Source organism: Vanacampus margaritifer, chromosome 16 (genome assembly GCF_051991255.1).
Source record: "Vanacampus margaritifer isolate UIUO_Vmar chromosome 16, RoL_Vmar_1.0, whole genome shotgun sequence".
Classification (NCBI taxonomy): domain Eukaryota; kingdom Metazoa; phylum Chordata; class Actinopteri; order Syngnathiformes; family Syngnathidae; genus Vanacampus; species Vanacampus margaritifer.
In genome coordinates this window covers 1215743-1230265 of record NC_135447.1, presented here as the reverse complement: position 1 = coordinate 1230265, position 14523 = coordinate 1215743, and the positions used below count along the sequence as shown (strand labels likewise).

Below are 14523 nucleotides of genomic sequence, written 5' to 3'. Positions count from 1 at the left end.
ACGGGGCGGGGGCGGGGATTGGACCACAACCAGTGAAGCGTACCGTCAGACGGACACACGGACAGACGGATGTCACACAGCAGCAGACGACGACAGAATGGCACAGAAATGTCGACAGTTTTTGGTCAGGAAATGGAGACGACGTCCTTTTGTTTTGAAGTCAATCTTTATTTTGCAAAACAGACATCAGTAACATTTCGGTAGGGTTCGAAGCAGTGCAGGGCAGACCGTTGGTTGGAGAAACATGTTGTGGGAAATTTCTGTCACGTGACCACTACAACTATATGTTTCACAAGCATGTAACGTTGTCATACCCCCGCAGGGTTTATTTAAAGCTGCACGTCAAGCAAACAATTACCAAAATGAACACCGACGGAGAAAGCGCTTCGGCTTTAAATCTTACGTCTTTAAACCGTCACGTCCTGCTGGGTGATGCACTTTTTTTCCCCCCCATCCCTGCCGAGGTACAACAAAAAGAAAAAGAAAAAGCCACGCGCGAGTAATCGGCGTGATGGCCTCATGCTGCATATGTGCAGCACATCCTGGGAAAAAAAAAAAAAAGTCATCAAAATGGTAATGCGGATGGATGATACACAGAATCAAAGAGACGGGAGGGAAGCATGACTAAGCGGAAAGCGGAGGTAAAGCTGATGGCAAGTGAAAAATGAGCTGCCGTCAGACGGAGTGACTGCGGACAAATACCAGGCAGACTTTCAGTGATGGCGGATCGGGAGGTGCTGAAGGTTCCTGGATCAACACAATCCACAAGTCACTCAAACGGAACGCTGGCCTTGCGTTGCGCGCCTGCGTCTTGCCAAATAAATTACTTTTGTCATATGAGGCAAGCGTCTACATATTGAGAACAAGGCGCAATTTATTCCGCTGATTATTATTTATTTTTTTTACATGGCCCCGAGCCGCTACAAGTTAAAACGCTTGGATGCACCAACCGCATTGGATCTATAACCCCTTCCAAGCGGCTTCAAAAGTGGTATTGGCGGCGTAACAGAACCGGAGTGGCATCTGGATTCCGCTTTTTCCTAAAAGAGGCATAAGGACGCCTTAAGCTTCTTTCACCTGTCTGGATATGGCAGAATTTCCTCACCTGTTTTAAATATCACTGTAGAAACAGAACCGACACATAGAGAAAGTCAGCCTGGAAATTTTACCCCTGCCGGCCGGTAACCTCTCAACTGTATAATTGGAACAATGGGGGAAGGAAATTGAGCACCCCCCCCACCCCACCCACGCACACTTTTCCGATCTGTTTATTCAAATCAGGTGGTGTTCATTGCATTTAAAGTAAGCCTTTTTTTTTTGTTTATTTGAAGTTGCTAAGTTAAAGTATGTAGATTATTTGAAGTCAGGTATTTAGTTTAAATATTTTGTTTGGTCAGGTGTTTATTTGAAGTATGATCATTTGAAGTCAGGCATTTATTTGAAGTTGTTTATTACTTTTATGAAAATTAAGAGATTTTTATGGTGAGGCATTTAGTTGAAGTAGGTTGTTTATTTAAAGTCAGGCATTTATTGAAAGTGGGTCGTTTATTTGAAGTCAGGCATTTATTTGACCCAAATTGTTTATTACTTTTATTTAAATTAAGGCATTTTTTTATGGCGAGTCATTTATTTGAAGGTATTTATTTAAAGTCAGGCATTTATTGAAAGTGGGTCGTTTATTTGAAGTCAGGCATTTATTTGTCCCAAATTGTTTATTACTTTTATTTAAATTAAGGCATTTTTTATGGCGAGTCATTTATTTGAAGGTATTTATTTAAAGTCAGACATTTATTTGAAGTATGTTGACTTTTTAAGTTAATTTTTTTTAATAGGGAGGCATTTATGTGAAGGTGTTTAATTACAGTATATAGTTTATAGTCAGGCTTTTTAATTTTTAAGTGGAATTTAGTTTTTGGTCATTTGACCATAACTGCCGCTTATATTATATATGTTGAGCAATCAGTACATTTAAACAGGAGTTTAGAACATTCAGCTTAAATTATTTTCCGCAATTAACGTCTAATTTTCTTGAGGGAAAAAGTTGAATTTCTGTGGTTCTACTGTTCTTTCAAGAATCTCTATACCATGGTTGTTACAGTATACTAACGAGGAACATTTTCTTTATGATTTGCTTTATGTACGCACGAGAACAATCTCATTGTGTACAGCAAAACGCTGGAAGACAAAACGGAGAATCCGACTGATTTCACGCGGATTTCAAGACAAAGAGCAAAAATGCAAAGACGGATTTAGCCGCGCAGATTCTTCCCGGTGCCGCTTATAATCGCCTTAAATGAATCATGCCTTGTTTTTCCTCTTCCTTTTCTCCGTTTGGTACAACGGCGAAGGATTCACCGCGTGATGACGGAAGGCTTCATCGCAAGCCGATTGATCTCACGAGTAACACGTCGCATGCACACGTTACCCTTATCGCTGCGACTCGGGTCCTTCTATCGTTCTATCGTCATGCATGTTCCAACTCGACTGCCATTGGCTGCTTCTTCAGTGACAACTGATGCCATTGGACGAAAGGGGTGTCAGTCTTTATGCCACTGAAATAACATTGTAATCATTGATTCACTTTCACCAATATTCAAATTATGTGCAAATTATTCCTTCATTCATTTTCCAAACCACTTGTCCTCGTTTTTCCTCAAAATTTCCCCAGATTGTTCTAAACACCTATTTCAATGCCAGTGCAGTATGTAGCAGAATAATGCTACTTAATGGGTGGTTATAGCGCAACTTCAAATTTTGACTTTACGTCAGTAGTGCCTCATTGTAAAACATTACCTCAACCAGAGAACTGATTTCAATTAAACTACTTTTTAAAATCACACTAATAAATGAATAAATAAATGCCTGACCTCAAACCTTACTTCAAATAGAAACCTAATTCTAGTGACTAACAAACACAATAAACTCTCCACTCTACATAAAGGCCTTTTATTCAAAATAAATACCTGGCTTCAAAAAAGTAGTGGACTAAATCTCACTTAAAAGAAACACCAAACTTCAAATAAATATATGACTTGACTTCAATGAAATAATTTACTTACTCCTTACGAAAAATCAATTAACAAGTAAATGTCTTACTTTCAATGAATGTATGGCTTAAAAAACAACAATACGTTAAATAAATGCCTGACTTCCTTCCAATAAATGCCCGACTTCAAATGCAAATAAATTCCTTCATATAAGCACCATGCTTCAATAAAGCACCCAAGCTCAAATGAAGTACAAATAACTGTTAAAAAAAAACAAAACCCTCTTCAACCAAACACCTTACTTCAATAAACATTTTGGCTAAATGGTTTGCGAAATGAATCATGCGGCAGTCAAGTCATGCACTCCGTTTCACTTCCACGCAAACTCTGGTGACGGAAATGAATGAGTGCATGCCGCTAGGCGGGGGTCTGTTTATGTTGGCGTGAAACTAACTTACAGGCCACGTAGAACATGTTTGCTGACAAATTTACGCAGTAAACACAATAAAACACTACTTGTCACCAACATGCCAAAGAGAGACAGGACGCATACGCGTGATTACGCCGCCATTAGTCCGTGTAATCCACAGCAAATCTCACGGAACTGAGCAACGTAGAAGGTAGGACTGCACCAATTGACAGATTCACAGCAAAACAGGAAATGACTTTGACATTCACAGTCTGCTCGGCGGAGACGTTGCGTAGAAAAACAAAAAAAACGAAATCCCAAATTGAAGGATGCTGTGATCACAACACGGAGCGTGAAATGCGTGACACACAAGCACAAAAAGAGCAGCGTGTTTATCCTCTTTTCCTTCCGTTTGCATTTCATTCTCCTCTCAAGCGGCTCCGATTCCTTTCTAAACGGGGGCGTGGCGTCCATTTGTGGCGTTAGGGCTCGTCTTCTTGTGTCATATCCCGCTTGCTGTCCAGGCTGGGGGATCAGTTTCTTAAAATGGGCTTCCTCACCGGGGGCTGAAAAGAGGGGAGGATTGTGCTGAGCTGTTGACCCCCAAACCTCCATTCATTCCCGCGCGTCCGCTTGGCCGCTCCGGTTCAATTCACCTGTCTCGCAAAAAGCCTGCCCCACTTTACAACTATACTGCAAAAAAAACGGGGCTGAAATTATGCTAACGTCTTCCCCCCCGCCACATCAGTCATTTTTTTTTACAGTCTGCATTTAGTTTTCACGCATTTGGTGTAGTACCACATCGGGCCACATCAAGGGGGGCAGCACTGAGCTTTACTGGAAGAGGTGCATCGTAATTAAGAGCAAAACACAAAAGGAGAGAAAACCTTGTTTGCTGCTCCATGTGTCGACGTAGCAGTTGATAGTTACCGTCACATATATGCTACTATTCTGTTAGCCTGCCTATTGTGTTTCACATTATGTATTAGCATTGAGCTAGCAGATTTTTCAGTTTATTTGGTTTGGTTGGGTTAAATATAAAACGTTCAAAAAAATTTGGGGTTGTTTTTAAGTGTCAGTTTTATAGTAAGCTTCAACTGGGAGTGACAAATAATCACACTTTGTATCAGGGATACAATAAAAGTATGTTTTAATAAGTTGAAGTGTGTTTGTAGGCAGATTAAAAATAAAACTAGTGTATCTATACTATCTACACGTATGGAATTATGGTATTTCTTGAATTGAGATACGCATAACCAATGACAAAATCTCCATAAATTAAGTTTTAAAAAAAAAATGCTGAAAAACTAATCAAGCTTTTTTTTGGCCATTGCTTCAAAACAGCAATAAATGAGCAGCCTTATTACAAAGGTACAAACAGCATGTGGCAAAATTGCAAGTTGTCGGGTAAATACCGAGTGCAAATTAGCAAGAATGAGGGATACAATTGCAGCTGGCATCATAATTTACCACCCGCGTCGGGTCCCCCGCATTTCCTTCAGGTGTTATTAAGATCTGTGTGATTTTGCGGCAAATCGTAATTGACGAAGCCTCTTGGCGGTACATTGTGTTCTTTATCCTAAAAGTGGCGCATGCAGACAGGCTGTCGTCTTACCATGATGGTGGTGACCACCACGGTGCGGTTTTCCATGCCAGACGTGTCGTTGGGGAGGAGCGGCGAGTCCTGGATCAGCACCAGTTTGTCGGCATCATTCCAGTATCCGATCTGGAGGGAAAGCGCATTGCGAGGTTACAACCACCCAAGGATGATTATCCTCATGTTGTCTTTATTCACACCATGGCAGAGATTACTGGCCATTTATTTCAAGCAAGGCATGTATTTGAAGGAAGGCATTTATTTGCAGTACATGTATTTGAAGTAAGTGTTTAAAATGGAGCAAGGTGTTTATTTGAAGGGACACTTTTTTAAGTGGTTATTTTAAGATGGTGTTTATTTGAAATAAGGCATTTATTTTATGGTAGATTTTATTTGCAGTAAGTTGTTTGACGTAAACCTTTAATTTGAAGTAAGGTGTTTAAAAAGCAATATGTACAGGTAGAGGTACATCTTTATTCGATGTTGGAAGGTTATTTGACAAAGTATTTTTTTTAAATCCGGAGTAGGGATTTCATTAGATGTTAGCCTTTCATTTGAAGTGAGGTGTTTATTTGAAGCAAGGCATTTATTTTAAATTATGCATTTATTTAAGGTAGGGTAGTGTTTTTTTTTTTACAGTAATAATAAAATAATTAAGGTGTTGGTGTGAAGTAAGGCATTTATTTGAGGTTCAAGGTTTATTGAAGAAAGACAGATTTGAAGACAGGTATTTATTTGCAGTGAGGTGTGGATTGGAATTAAGATTTATTGATGTAAGACAGTTCTTCAAAGAAAGATGTTTGTTTCAGCGGAGGTTTATGTTAGTTCTAATACTTCAAGATGGGTGGAGCCAGACAAATGCCGTTTGCTGATTAGTCGACAGAATTGTTACTTCAATGTTGCGATGGATCGTTTGACGGTCACTCAATATGCTGTTCTTCTTTTATTGGTGGGTGAAAAGGAGGTGTCCATTTGAGGTAACATTTGTTTTTCTTTAATGCCTGGCATAAAATCCACAAATTGAACTTGTTTTGAGGGTGATTCTGAGTTTCCGGATCTCGTCTGACGTCGTTAGCCAAAATAAGCATCTGTTCCACGGATGGATGACGCCCAAACAAAGAGCGCAAGAGGCTGTGAGTGTCCGCCACCTCCAGCAGGGATGATTGAGGAACATGTCAAATGTGAGGGAGACCAACACACACATACATACACGTGCTGTGTGTGTCCTAACGGGACCTTCCCTGTGTAAGGGAAGACAGGCCAAAGCAGCGGCTGATTAATGGCAGCTCCCTACCCGACCGCCAAACCAACCACCCCCCAACCCCCCCCCCCCCCCCCCCGCCCTGCGCGCCGTTTCCATTGCACCTTATTTCACTGCATCCGCTCACCATCGCTCTTCCTCTTTTGATTCCCCCCCACAGTGCCATCCTCACTTCTTGCGCCCTTTCATCCTCTCCTACTCAAAGAAAAGTGGCGAACAGCTTGTTTGGAAGTAAGGTGTTTATTTGAAATCAGTATCTGCAGTAAGCCATTCATTCGTATTAAGCTTGAAGTCAAATGTTTATTTGAATGAGACGTTTTTGGGGAGTATAGTGTTAATTTGAAGGTAGATGTTTATTTGGAGTAAGGCATTCATCTGTAACATGATTCCTATTTGAAGTCAGACATGTATTTGTATGAAGTCAGACATTTAATTGAAGTAGGACAGTTATTTGTAGAAAGGTTTTTATTTAAAGTCAGACATTTAATTGAATTAAGTGTCTATTTGGAGTAAGCCATTTAATTAAAATAATCACTTATTTGAGGTAAACTCATATTGGAAGTCAGCATTTTACTTGAAGTAAGGTGTTTTTATACGTTACAAGTGTATTTGAAGTAAGGTGTTTATTTGAAATGAGTGAGTATAGAGCTGAGCCTTTGATTTGAAACAATGTTTATTTCACGTCAGGCATTTTTTTTTAAGTAAAACCTGCATTTGAAGTAAGCCTGTTGATTTGAAATCTTTGATTCAGAGTACAGAGTTGATTTGAATGTAGCCAATTAGGAAGTAGTTGTTTATTTGGAATACACGTTTATGTGGAGGAAGCTTTTAATTGAATGAAGCTGTTGATTTGAAACCATGTTTATTTAAAGTCAGGCATTTATTGGAAATAAAACCTGTATTTAAAGTAAGCTGTTGATTTGAAATCTTTTATTTGGAGTATGGAGTTGATGTGAAGTTATCCAATTATTTGAAGTTAGGTTTTTGTTTGAAGTAAGGCATTTCTTTTACATTCATTATCTATTTATGGTAAGGTTATTTGACAGAATGTTAATTCTCAGTAAAGCGTGCATGTCGGGTAAAAGAGTACGTCTATTATTGGTAGTTTATTTGAAGTTAGGCTTGTCTATGAAGAATAAGGCATTCATTCTGTATTGTTTCTCACTTAAATTTAAGGTGCATATTTGAGGTAAGGCGTGGCCTTCAGAAGCGAGAAAGCGAGTGATTCGGCGGTTAAGACACATGAATGAGAAAAGATGGTCAATGTGTCGTGGGCATGAAAGAAGCGTGCTGTGATACTTTACCCGTCTGGGTCCATTATTCTTCAGCTCAAACACGTCCATTGTGTAGTTGACCCTGCGGCCATAGTGGTCAAACTGGACATTACCTGTTAATCCCTGCAGCCGCACCTAAACGCGTTTAAACGCATGGAAATGAATTCAGGTGAGGTTGAATTCGCGCCCCCCCCCCGAATTCCAACAACTCGGAAGTTGCTTTGGTCTCACCTGCTTGAGAGTACGCTCCATGTCGATACCCTGGTTCCACGGGGCGGCGGGGTTGGCCAGGCAGTCGCCGGCGTTCCCCCGCCGGGAAATGTCCACCTTCTGCCTGCGCAGGTTCCGGAAGGCCTCCGCCATCACCATCACGCCGTCGTACGTCAACGCCGAAGTGTACTGGAAGGTTGGATGAAGCCATGCTTCAGTTTTGCAATTTGAAATCCACATTCCGACAAGAGAATATCATGTGCTGATGCATTTCTTTGTGTGTGGGAACATTTGATCACATTCGAACATTTTGAAGCAGAAGCAGGTGAAGTGACGTTATCGGCCCCCTCTTATTGTTCCTCGCCTGAAGGCTGCGTGACTATTTGCATTTACCTCTTATGAGTCATCCATAACACCTCCCCCGACTAATTGAGGGGACTGAAGAAATGGTGCAAAGATGGAGAGTGAGTGTTTAGCCCAAGCGGCGAGCAAACAGTCCGGCTTTAATCATCCCGACTGGCGGGAGTTCATCAGCTTGGCTTCCGGCCGCCGCTGACTCCTTTTCATTAGCCCGCAGCTCGCCGCGACATTATTGTTCTCTGAGCGCGCCCGTTGCCCTCGTCCTCTTCGTCACTCTGACGAGAAGCCCGCAGTGTCTACTCACATATGCCACACACACATCTTTTTATTTGAGGGGAGGCCTTTAGTTGAACAAACACATTTTTTACTATATTAAGTACTGTAATATTGTTATATATGTACTTATAGTACACTACTTTATATTCTATACAGTGTGAAATACTAGCAAAAAAAATATTGTATTTATTAATCACTAATTATATTGTAAATGTATTATTATTATTATCTATTTATCAATTTTTGTACCAAATTTCTTTTAGTTTTGACCTTTTATTGAATCCTTTGTAAGTGTGATAAATATTTTACTTATGGTTATATTCAAACTAGAGGCATCAAAATAAGTGAATTTAATTTCAGTTAATTTAAAGTTCCTTTCATGCAACAATTTTTTTTAAATTAATGGCCGCCCCTTGGGAAGCCTGTACTGTGGGAATGCCAGTCGCAATGCAGCAGACACGTCCATGTCAAAATTTGGAGTAATACATTTAATAATAATGCTTATGTTTGTGGAGACTGGCGTCAAGTTGTATTTTACAATTCTAAAAATGTGCAGAAGTTACTTCATGTTAAAGATTAGTTAGCTCTTAATATAAAAAAAAAAATGCACTGAGATGTCGGCGATGTCTTAGAAGTACAATTCTGCCATCTAGTGGCAAAAAAAATGACCTCAACACAAATCAAATTTTTTATTTTTTTTTACAGTACAGTACATCTTTCTAATTATAACTCCATTTTATGAATTATAAAAAAAAATACTGTATCAATGACTAAAACATGCAGCTATAGGTCTATTTAACATGTTTCCTTTTATGTTAACATGAGAATAAAAACTATTTTATTGTACATTTAGAACAGATATAAAATTTGCAATATATCGTGAGTTAACTATTTAAGTCATGCAATTAATTACGATTAAAAAATGTAATTGCCTGACACCCCTAATTCAAACATAATTTAACTTCCCTTATATTGGCTGAATGAGGGTTATAGCGCCCCCTGTTGCTTAGTCTGTTTTTGTTTTAAATGCATGTATCGACCTCACAGTGCAAAACAAGCTTGTAAAAATAAATAAATAAATAAATAAATAAAACACACTGCCGTCTGCACGGATGCGAGCAGATTTCCAGAAGCGAGAGCAATTTACCGAGAAACTCTGGTAAGATAACACACACACACACACACACACACACGCATAGTTGTGCGATATTGCTCCACGGTGTAAACTTTTAATTGAAGCGCCCTATCCATCACACACACACATGCATAAGCTTGACTCACACTCTTTCCACGCCACTGCAGCTGCTTCATAAATAAAATAATGATAGAAAAGATTTGCTCCAGGCGGGCGTTTTCTGACCGTCTTCTTGCCCGCCCCAGTGCCATTTGCTATCCGTACGACGAAAAAAAAAAAAGAAAGAAAAGAAGTAAAGTGGGTCATTCTGTCACATCGCAGCAGATGACGGGCTGGATGAAGCAAAGCCGACCGTGGTGGGATGAACAGGCTACTGAATGCTTTGCATTTTGCTGTTTGGTTACAAACATTTATATACAAATGTGCTAACGGGAAAAAAAATATCATGACACTAATTTGTTATTGTATTGAGAAATTACTTATCGTGGGCAAAATGACACGATATTATCGGAGCAATATATCGGCATAGCTATCACAGCCAAAATGATTGTGATACTATTCTTATTCTGGCTAAAATGTGTTGATATTATTATTGTACGTTCATCGTGGGCAAAATATTATGATATTCTCGAAAATTGAGGGAACACTCCAATATCGTAATTGCTAATGGCTAAACGATCACAATAGTATTGTTATAACGGCTACAATATCGACCGTTGTAGACATGTATTGTAATACATTATCGGAGAAAAAGATCAGAGTAAAATATCAGAATATCGTAATTACTTTGACGGCTAAATGATCAGAATACTATTGTTATTATGGCTAAAATATAGACTGCTGTCGTCAACAAAATAAATATCGTGAAACTTTCGTTTTCAGAGTGAAATATCAAGCAAAATGTTGTGATACTTTCATTATCGGAATGGAATATCGGAATCACCATGACGGCTAAATGATCGCATTACTATTATTACGGCCAAAATATCAACTCTTATTGTAAATGGAATATCGCAATACTTGTAAGTTAAATATCAAGCCAGATGTACACTAACATGGTCGACGCATGCTTCACCTTGGGCGGCGCATCGGAGCCCGGGTACTCCCTCTGATCCAGTTTGTTCCAGCGCTGCATCAGTTTGATGACCATGGGATTGCTGAAGTCCACCAGCTGGAAGCCCGTCACGTTGGCGCCGCCATGCATGAAGCGCTCCAGATTGATGTCCTTGAAACCCTTGAGGGGAAGACGAGCACAAAGACTCGTCACGGGAGTAATCGTAGATGGAGAGCGGGGTGATGATTGCCTGGATTTCTTTTAACCTTTAAAAACCACCGTGACTGAATATTGCGCAAAATGATGCCCTGGTTCCACAGTTGTGAGTGAAATAACTTGGAATGAAATTGACTTGAGGTTTCATTCAGGATAATGGAGAATAGTCCGTGTTTCACAGCAGGTGAGATCAAATGAAATCCAGACTATGATTTGCAGCCTCACTTCACTCCTCCCTTCCCAAGGCAGCTACATGGTTAGCATAACGTGTTCGCACTGGAGTACTGCTAAAAACAAAATGTTAATGGTTTGATGTATTTTTATTTTTTGGGGGGAATGCATAATGAGAGGACATTAAGTCGAAAGCGTTCCAAAACCTGAGATGAAATTAAGAAATAATAAGTATCCAGGTCCAGAAAGTAAAAAACCCTGCCACAGTTTGGCTTTAGCCCCCCGTGTTAGCTAGCTAGCTCCCTAGCTAGCTCCCTAGCTAGCTCTCTAGCTAGCTCCCTAGCTAGCTCCCCGGGTGCTTGTTTACCTGCTAGCTAGCTAGCTAGCACGAGGGGCTAAAGCCAAACTGTGGCAGGGTCTTTACTTTCTGGACCTGGATTTGCCATCTATGAAATTAGAGGCATAAAATGCTTCTGAAAAATTGTTAATCTGGGACTGCACAAAGAAGACACGTCATACAGTTCTTATCATTTACATACCAGGTTGGCCATGATGTAGTGGTAGCCTTTGACATGTTTCCCCACGCTGACGATCTGCCAGGAGACGGGTGGGAGAAAAAGCGCGTTGTTAAAAATTGACAACGTGACATCATCACACGTTAATTGCGTTAAGCCATGCGTGTGACGGCCGGGCGAGCGTGTCCGGACGTAAATACTTTCAGACAATGCTCGCTGTGACGCACACACACAAGCTACGTGTTGATAAAAAGTGATTTTGAAAGCTGACATCTGCCGGAAAATCCCACTGGACGACCACTTACTGAGAGTGTGAACTAAGCAGAGGGGGGAGGGGGGAGGAAGAAACAATTTAGATCTCTCCGGAGAGCTTGCAAGGATAAGAATATTACGATAAAAATCTAACATCTTCAAAGGGCGACTGTAGAAGAAAGTGCGCCAAGTTGTGTTATTTTGGAAATATCACATTTGTAGTTAATACTGTAAAAGGATATTCAAAATACCATCTGGTTACAAACGCAATGCAGGTATTATTGTCACACAGGGAAAACGATCAGTGCTCGCATATTTTGACCAGACACGGTGTTGGTGGTAAACCGGGAGCGCTGGTTACGTTCAAAGAAGACAACATTTTTTGCCACCATTTTGTTTGTATCCCTGCCGCGGGATCTTATGACTTTTACCACATAAAAGTGGTGATTTTTCGAACATGTCCCTTGTTTCGAGCCCTAACCATAACCTTAAACTTCAAAAACATTCATCAGTCGTTTGAGCTTTTTCTATGTACACTGAGATTTCCTACTACGTGCGTGGTCATTGAACGCACCGAGAGTCCATTGCAGAATGCGAGCTTTTCTTTTGTTTATCTGCGATAAATATTATTTTTCTTGTTACAAAACCTTGTTTCTAAAACTCCAAAACACAAATTGAAAAACATGCGTACCCCCGCAGCCTCCCAGAGTGCGTGGCAAGATGTTTCACTCATCAATACGGTCAGCGCGGTTTAGGAGTCAGTCGTGACAGGAAAGTTAACTTATTACCTTTGGTTATTAGTTTTTGGTAAAGACGTGGGTTCACGCGGCGAGTGTTGCTTTCTCGGCAGGCTTCGAAGCACAAGCAACGAATAAAAACAACACCGATAGCTGTGGTGCGCTGCTAGCAATAATGTTACATGTCTATTAGCATGGGGCACGTACGAACCAAAATGATTAAACTGGTTTTAAAAGTCGCTTTACGGGCTCCGGAGACCATGTTTATGTGTGTGCGTGAGTGAGTAAATAGAAAGTTTTTTTTTTTCTTGTGCAGCGCTCCTTTTGTGAGCGGGTGCAAAAATCGTAAAACAGCCACTAACTAACTACTAATACTATGGCCAGCAGATGGCAGCATTGTATCTCTTGTCAATGTGTTCGTTAGTTTTGATTTCTGTTACTACTCTTAAGAATAGTGGAGCAAGCATTAACCAGAAGTGCTTAAAAAATATAGCCGGATAACCATCCGGGCCAGGTGCTTTGCCATTAGCCATACTATCTAGAGCACTGTACAACTCGTTTATAGTAAGTGGCGCATCTAACATGTCTTTATATTCAGTGGTTAACTGAGGTATATTTAAGCTACTGAGGAATGCCTCAATATGCTCAGGGTTAGGCTTGTTAGTTTCTGAGTATAGATTGCGATAATAGTTATAAAAAATGTGATTAATTTCTTCTGGTGATTGTGTGCATTCACCAGTTGTCCCTTTAATAGCCGTTATAAGAGATTTTTCCCGAAGTTGGTTTGCAAGAAATTTACCTGCTTTTCTCACATTAAATCTAATTCACAGAGCGTCACTAAACAAAAAATATTAGTGTGTCAAAGTCAAAAAGCTTGTTTTTCCTTATTTCAATTTTCGCTCAATGTCACTCAAATGAGCGATTTTCAAATGGTGATTACTAAAGAACGGAATAAGGTCGAAGCATACTTTTTTTTCCTGATGAATGAAAGGAACGCGATCTTTGTGCATGTTTGTGTAGTCAAAGTACACAATATTCTGTTTGCCTTGAAAGAGGAGTTAAAATGCTCAAAATCGGCTGGCATTATCGTTTTTATTTTATTTTTTGAGAACGTGTGGCAGTAAAAGAGTTAATTAATGTATTGCATATTGCGACAGCCCTAACTGTATCGTGATACATGTTGTAAACATGAGGTTGTCGGCAATACACAAACGATATTCCAAATTGATGTTCGATAAAACATTCCGTTGCGATTTTGAAGTCAAATGTGACCAAAATCTGACATCACGCCAGCGTGTGCAGTTCGACATATGCTGCAGTTCGGGAAAGGGGGGGTGGGTGGGGCAAAAGAGCCCCCATGTGCGTGAAGCATAAATGCTTTGGCAGATGTCAAGAGCGGAGATTGGGTGAATAATTAAACAGACACCAGTTGCCCCTGCGGAAAGATGTGAGGAAGACGAGCGCACGGGGGGAGGAAGGTGCGCCTGTTTACGCCAAAAGTAGAACACGGCTCCGGATCACAACAAAGACCGCCCAACGAACATCCATGAGCTGATTAAAGGAAAACACACTGGATGAATCGAACGACATGAACGGAACCTCTCCATTAGCCGTTAAAAGCACCAAATTGCAATTGAGAACAAAAAAATTGGTAAACAGAAGTTAGTCTTGTGGCCAAATAATATCATGACCTGTTCCAGCATGTTCTGCAGCCTTTCGGCCTCGAGGTCGATGACAAATTTCTTCTCCTGCCGCCGGTCCAGGTCTTCCAGGAGCCGTCGGTAGTTGGCGTCGTTGAAGTTTTCCACGCAGATGGCGCTCACCTGCCAGTTGTTCTGCCCCGCCCTCTCCATGATGGCCTGCAGAATGGCGTACCCTGATGCGGTTGGACGAGACACAAAAGGGAGAGTTTTTTGTAAAATGATTATTATTACTGACATGTCCACACATTTTGGAAGCTCTACTGAGGAAATTCTCCTAAAATGGCTGCTTCAAACCAAAATGGCTGACGTTCTAATCCATTTCAATCATGGATCCGTGGACTTTTTTTGTGCGCTGTTAAATTAGAA

General features: G+C 40.4%; 1 protein-coding gene across 4 annotated transcripts in view; it reads right to left on the bottom strand.

The window, feature by feature from the left end:
* gria4b (glutamate receptor, ionotropic, AMPA 4b) overlaps window positions 1-14523 on the bottom strand; it is an 83001-nt gene that overhangs the window by 25987 nt on the left and 42491 nt on the right. For 3 of the 4 annotated variants that reach the window (XM_077547139.1, XM_077547140.1, XM_077547138.1), the window contains exons 4-9: window positions 14146-14330; window positions 11490-11543; window positions 10585-10743; window positions 7760-7927; window positions 7559-7663; window positions 5012-5122 (exon numbers count right to left, since the gene is read on the bottom strand). In XM_077547139.1, the coding sequence (XP_077403265.1) occupies window positions 5012-5122; window positions 7559-7663; window positions 7760-7927; window positions 10585-10743; window positions 11490-11543; window positions 14146-14330 (782 nt within the window). Of the gene's footprint in view, window positions 1-13; window positions 3963-5011; window positions 5123-7558; window positions 7664-7759; window positions 7928-10584; window positions 10744-11489; window positions 11544-14145; window positions 14331-14523 lie in introns of those variants that run through there. The other variant, XM_077547141.1, reaches the window with a different exon arrangement.